Source organism: Daphnia magna, linkage group LG1, assembly GCF_020631705.1.
Source record: "Daphnia magna isolate NIES linkage group LG1, ASM2063170v1.1, whole genome shotgun sequence".
Lineage (NCBI taxonomy): Eukaryota > Metazoa > Arthropoda > Branchiopoda > Diplostraca > Daphniidae > Daphnia > Daphnia magna.
In genome coordinates, this window is record NC_059182.1 from 14,224,447 (window position 1) to 14,231,204 (window position 6,758).

Below are 6,758 nucleotides of genomic sequence, written 5' to 3' on the forward strand. Positions count from 1 at the left end.
ACATAGCCGTTCACACGCACAGCGCGCTTTAGATTGGTTTTCACGCTAGTCATCCTTCAATCGAGTCAAACGGGACTTTACTACTTCTTTTTCGCTCTCCGTGTCCTCTTGTCAATATTCTCTGTAGTGAACTAATGCTTCAAACAGACAACCGCAGGGCTATTGCAAGTGCGCTATAACGGAGTTTCTTGTTGTGTTGTTTTCTCGCACCGTTCCATGCCGGAAACTCTAATGTTAGTGCGCATTGACCCTGATTCACGCGGTCATCGACGGCTAGAGCCAGTGGCCGAAACACATATACATACACACACACACAATAGGTAGATTCAATTGATTATATTGTATAGTAGCTTATTTATTTTATTTTTTGTTTAGGCCCCTGCGGCAAATAATTATGACAAAAGAAAAACACGAAGAAAACGAAGAAAAAAAAAAACTATTCGTCAGAACAGTTTGCGATATAAGGTAGACGTAACCCGGCATAGAAGGAGAGAGAATACCACCAGCGGGGTCGTTACCTCATTGCTTCGGGTGAAGAATAGTGGCCTACACATTCGGGAAACGCAGACACCGGGGCGTCTCCAGCAGGGATCTACACTGCTGTTGCAGGTGGGCGTTAGATTCACAGACAGTTGCGGGCTCGCGCGCACCGCCTTCTGCATGCCACTGCAACAGGTGCCGCTGTAACAGGTGCCGCTGGAACGCAAACGGTTGGTCAGTTGATTGCTCGACGCGCAGCACGACAGAACTCCCGATACTATTGTTAAATCGTAGGTGAGACGCATTCGAGGATAGTGGAAGACTACATTCAGTGTGATATCTTTGTCAGTGCATTTTCTGTGTTATTCGTATGAAATGCCAAGCTCCGCTGCTAGCGACGAGAGGAATTCCGGTTCGAGGATCACCAGTAAGTCCATCGGTTTTTATTGGGATTACCGTTTAATTAGTGGGAAGACCGTGTTTATGGCCAGTCGATCGTTCACGTACGATCCACTGGAATGGATAATGAAACAAGTGCTTTTGTTTTCAACCATTCAACTGGGCAAAGAGGTGAACAAACTCGGACTAGGGCTTGCTCCATTCAAAAAGGGGAAAACAAAAGACAATTGAACGGCTCATTCGCTGCTCTACAATAACCGCGCAATTTTATAAATTTACAAAATGAAAAGCGGCAAGTCCATCCTTTCGTGTGCAAGGTGCAGTAAAAATAGAGAGGACCAGGTGATTGGTCTATTGTTTTTGTTGCACACTAGTAGTCTATTTTAAGTACCTGCACTTTGACTAAAAAAGAACGAGCCCATCCGCTTGCACGATCTATTTTATTTATTCATCTGGAACGAGCACACGTTCCAGCTGAATTTTTTTTGTTGCTAAACGAACGAACGATTCAATACTTGAATTTCGAAAAGAAAAGATTTATATTTAGTATTCACTAGTGAGACACGATTTTATCATCAGTCTTCTTGAGAGGACAGATATAATTTGAACTGAAGCGGGAAATATGAGATTTAATTTGCATATCCAGGCGTGAGACTTTTGCACGCGCTACAAGCCGGACTCGACGAACGGGACGAGAAAAAAAAAACACGGAAAAGAAAATAGTTCACGATCGTGTGTTACACAGAAAAAGTATAGGTGATTTAATATCTGTAGAGTCGGTCGAAGAGCGGTCGGCAAGTGCCCTTGACTTGCCAAGCGTGAATAGAGTGGGCAGAGGAACTAGACCCCTTCGTCACCTGCTGATCATTTCCTTTGTGCAGCCCTATAGATTTACCTTCTACTTTTATCCTCGTTTCCAGGTTATTCAGATGCAAACATGACGGCTAGTTCTTTTCGTCAGACAACAACGGCGCCATTCTTTGGGAGGATCATAGGACTATTCATAATCATAACGACCCTTTTCAACGATGCCGTAAGTTCTTGAATGAGCGACGAATTGCGGAAGGCGACACGATGGGTAAATTGCAAATTTCTGTTACGTTTGAACTATCCTCCAGGTGGGCACGATCGCCACAACTGACAATAGCATCGCAGCCCAAACTAAGCCGCCGACTCATCCGTTCATGAGTATGGAATTTTTCATTCATCCGCAACTCACGTTAACCACCGAAGCGGATGAGACTTATTTTCTTAACTAACGGGGCATTGTCGGATTTCTATTGTTTTATAGATGTCGAAACCAGCTGTAGCGGTGACTCCCTACTTATCGTGGCCAGTCTACAGGAACCGTTTTTCGGATTAATTTACGCTAATGGATTCGCCACCACTCCGTCATGTAAGGCGGAAGGCACAGGCAACCGTCTGCTCCGGCTAGCGCTCAATGCATCCGAATGCGGAATCCATTTTTCTCAGACAGAGGTATGACGACTAAGGGAAAGCGAAGTCTCATCCCTTTTCCTTCATATAAATCATATCAAAATTGAGATAAAACTCTCTCACCGTGGCTGTATAAATCTTGTCATCTCGAACGCCGAAAGTTTCACTTGAGATTGATGATAACGAGGAGATACATTCTTTCACACGTCCAAAACACACACACACGAAGGGAAAGTATTTTCGTCGTCAAACTTGCTCGTCCTTTATCCCCCCCCCTTTGAGTTCACAACTCGTCACACGTTTTCTTTTTAGCTTTTCTTTCTATTTTTATTGATATGAAATATCGTTATTTTAAAACGTCGTATGCGTGAGAAAAATCAGCAGCGAACGTCACACCGATTGGAAAGGAAGGGAATGTTTTAACGATTCGCCATTTTGTGAACAGGATGGATCGAGACAGTTGGAATTGTCGCTATACTTGCAGTACGACGTCCACGTTCAACAGGCCGTTGACGAGAAGATGACGACCCGCTGTCGGCTGCAGGCTTCCGAAAAATCGATTACAGAGTCACCGGTGACGCAGCCATCTACTCTTCGTCAGCGACATTCCGCCATTTTCTCTTTGCTCGAGAAGAGTGGCCGGAGAAACGAGGCCGGCCCGCCGGCCACGACCATCAAAAACGCGCTTCTGCCATTCCGCCCGCTGATGAATAACTCGTTGACCCCAACAACTTCTTCGCCTGGAAAACTTTCAGGTCTTCCTTTAACCTCCTATCAAGGTAAGTTCATATCCATTTCACCAGATTATCCAATGGCGTGTACGTACACCTTCACACAAATATGTGAGAATTCTTTTCCTTTACCTTTTCTGACTCTGCCTATTTGGATTTGTGGGGGAAATGTAGCCAAGAAACTGGAAATGAATCGAGACACTAAAATTCCATCTTCGCCCCCGAGTATGGTTTCAAGTGTTGCCCTAAAACTTCTTCCAGCCCCAAAGCAGCGCGACGCTATCACCTGCTGGATGGATATCGTGGCCGGAACGGATCCAACCGGAAACCCCGTTGAAACCTACCTACGTGTTGGCCAAGAAGCCACTGTGGTTGTCCGAGTTCGACAAACCGGTAAAAGAAAAAACTAACTTTTCACCATAAAACAAAAGTAGAAACAAAAAAAAACCAAAAAAAAGAGGAACCAAGAAAATATGATAATTGGGTCGTTAAATAACGCCGCCAGAGCGTAAAGGATACTTCAGCAATCATTTTCAAAACATAAAGAAAAGAAAAGACAAAAAAGAATGGGAGGGGTGGGGGGATAAAAACAAAAGAAAAACATGTAATGACGGGTTGTTCTAAAAGGAAAAAAAAGAAGTACAGACAGCAGATGGTCTTCTGGCCAGCTTGTTGGCTATTGGCCGCACGCACTCGATGGCCATCAATAAAACGCAGCAATAACTATTCTCTCACCTCCTTTATTTTGCCATTTTCTTTTATCCGCCAACTTCCTCGTTTTTCGCATCTGATGCAGTTGGCTTTGGATACCCGGCTAACAAGTTGCGTGGCTCACGACGGTTCTCACGAATCCCAACAAGAATTGCTGGACTCGGACGGTTGCAGTTTGGACACTTCCATCTTACCCAATGTCCAGGAGAGGATCATCAACCGCTCGGGATCGATCATCAAGTTGTTGTACGCTAATTTTCAAGCCTTCCGATTTCCTGACCGCGATCATCTTCACCTCAAATGTACCGTCGTCGTTTGCAAGGGAAAATGTCTCATGGTATGATCGTTACTATTATACAGTCTATATAGTTGGTGTTTTCTTCCGTACTTTGGTTTTCCCAGTGAAATCTAGACCGCATGCGAGATTGTTGCACCCACATTTCAGATTAGAATAATTGGGTGGGTCCACGTACATGTCAGACTGTTACTTTTTGGTTTTTTGTTTTTTTGGGTATAAATCACGAGTCGCAGTTGGAATCACTGACACAAGAAAGGAAAGTCTAGAACAAGGCTGATTTATGTTGGATGCAATTATCAATTTGAATCGGCCTACATGTGTACGCATTACATCCGTCATGACGTCTTTCATTCCAATACTTTTAGAGAACCTCCCAAAATAATTTGATAAAACCCCGTTTCAAACAGCTAGTTTTAATTGGAAAATCGTGACTAATTAACTTTTACTTTGCGTTTGAAAATTCTAAACAAAAATCAATGCGTCATGGGAACTCGATCTATAAGCAAAGTATCTCAGGTACGCACATATATCGAAATTGCCTATTGTCGCCCTGTTGTCGTTATTTTTCGGCTAGAGTCCTAATTTTCCAGACAATGAAAGGCCAAAGAGCAATTGGAAAAATTTATACAAGTCTCGTTAAAATACTTATTTTACAGTTTGGGGTTCCAGACTGTTACGCTTGCTCCGCTTTCTCCTGCTTCCCATTCGTATTCAACCTTCACTTTTTTTAAAGCAGACAAAAGTTGCGCCAACACCATCTATCGGTGAATATTCTAACTATCTTTTATCCTCCTCAGAATCCGTGCAACCTAATCCGGCGGAAGGGAAGAGCAGCCAGCACAAGCAAAGTCAAAATCACGGAAGAAAAAGGTTTGGGACATTTGGGATCAATTCGGCAGTTGACTGCCCAGGACATGTCGGACGCTGTTCGGCCGGTACACTGAATTATTTCACCTGTCTACCCTAATTTGTTTTTAATGCATTTCTGTTGAACCACCAGACGCGACCCAGAAACAGTTATCGAGCTCTCAGTAGTTTAAACGATTCAAAATCAAGATTAAGGTCAGGATCCCTTCGGAGTAGCAATCTGTCAGCAGCCATCAACAGTATCCCAAATTACGGAGCAGTAGTCGACAAAATTGATGTATTTAATAGCGTCGAAATTCGAGTAGCATCGCCATCGAAGAACGGCGACGACGCAATCAGAGGTTACACATCAAAATCCACATCGGGTAATCAACAAGTTCAAAATTCTTTACGCTACTAGTCTAACTTAAAAAAAAAAAAATGATTTTCAGATGACGATTTTTCGGAAGTTTTATCCGAAGAGGCCATTTTCTGTCTGACGCCATCCAAGCTGTTCATGGTCAAATTTCTATTTCAAACATTTCACGTTTCTATCGCAAATACTAAAAAAAAAGGTTTGGTTTACAGGCTTTTGGAATTCTGTTTGCCGTTTTGATATCGGCTATGCTTTTTGCCGTATGCGTCTGTATACGCATCAAAACGAATAAGGATCATCAAAAGAATCAACAACAACAACCGCGACATAATCCGTACTCCGCATCATCACCTCCACGTTTCCTGAGCTCGTCCCCATGCCCCCCGACACAAGTTTTCAATCCGGCATGCCTTCGTCATCCGGGCAGTTTCAGCAGCCGACATCAGCTGCAACTGAATTTCAACCGGCAAAATTCAGCCGCACCTTACATGCGAGTATTCAAATGATTGGAATAACTGAAACCGTCCGTCCAAAATATAATAATAAAATGAATAAGCGGACCGCTTTTCGACTTGGCCACTTCCCGACACGACCACCCAACTAAGTTATCAGTTATTTGTACCTGTTCTGCATCCATGCTGGACACCAGTTCTGGTCACGACCTTTTTTTTTTTTTTTCTATAAATATATTTTAGACACGGTGTCTTTTTATGACATTGTATGATTTTCTCTGTGTACAAATATTTTCCTAACAAAGAATCGTAGGTGGTGGTCTTTATTTCAGTTCGTCCTATTGTAACACCTCTCCGCCCCTTCAGAATGTTTGATTCGCGGTATACTTGATCGTCCTTTTGTCTGTTTTGGCTAATACATGTTAGGGGGAAGCAAAAAAAAAAAAAAATGGGAAAGGGACACGGTCTTGAATTTTCGATTCGTCATCGTAGAGTGGGATTTTTTTTTAAAACTGCGTTAACAAGAAAAGAGACAAGAAGGTCATCACGACATTCAGTTCGCCAATTGCGATGATAATAGCCGAAAAGTGTCTGAAAATTTTGGAAATGAATGGTGGGCTTACGCTGTCTTCCTTTTTTAACCGCTTGGGTTTCCCCCAGATCCGTATTTGAAATTTCATCTAAACTGTCGGCAATTACTAATCGTAAGGAAAAAAGCTCTACTGAATACAAAACGCTAACAATTCACATTTCATGGGTTACCAATCAGTTAACCTCTCATTCACACCGTGATGGAAAATTCTAAACTTGGATTTCTTAATGCAATAGCTGGTACAACCTGTGGTAGCGCTTAGTAACAACCCCACCAAAATACATTGGAATGTACACGTTTAATTAGTGTGATAGTCCTCGTGACTGATACCGTAAATGCGGTGAAATCGGTGAGGTCGTCACGTAGTGCGTTGCCGTCTCGCTCTGGTTAATGTCCATCACAATTAATCTTGCACAAAAGATGAAGTATCCTTTGT

The 6,758-nt window shown here is 42.9% G+C and overlaps 1 protein-coding gene across 1 annotated transcript; it reads left to right on the top strand.

The window, feature by feature from the left end:
* The first annotated feature begins 403 nt into the window (after positions 1-403).
* LOC116933588 lies at positions 404-6,477 on the top strand. The gene is made up of 11 exons (XM_045180099.1): positions 404-907; positions 1,800-1,912; positions 1,998-2,067; positions 2,171-2,358; positions 2,762-3,095; positions 3,222-3,440; positions 3,845-4,095; positions 4,854-4,991; positions 5,057-5,288; positions 5,355-5,422; positions 5,491-6,477. The coding sequence occupies exons 1-11, from the start codon at positions 856-858 to the stop codon at positions 5,782-5,784; spliced, it is 1,959 nt and encodes a 652-aa protein (XP_045036034.1). The 5' UTR covers positions 404-855; the 3' UTR covers positions 5,785-6,477.
* The last annotated feature ends 281 nt before the right edge of the window (positions 6,478-6,758 follow it).

Bases quoted from the DNA above. Each gene is read 5' to 3' on its own strand.
- LOC116933588 (XM_045180099.1), top strand. From the start codon at position 856: ATGCCAAGCTCCGCTGCTAGCGACGAGAGGAATTCCGGTTCGAGGATC. The intron at 2,068-2,170 runs GTATGGAATTTT...ATTGTTTTATAG, and splicing joins GCCGACTCATCCGTTCATGA to ATGTCGAAACCAGCTGTAGC. The intron at 3,096-3,221 runs GTAAGTTCATAT...GGGGAAATGTAG, and splicing joins TCCTTTAACCTCCTATCAAG to CCAAGAAACTGGAAATGAAT.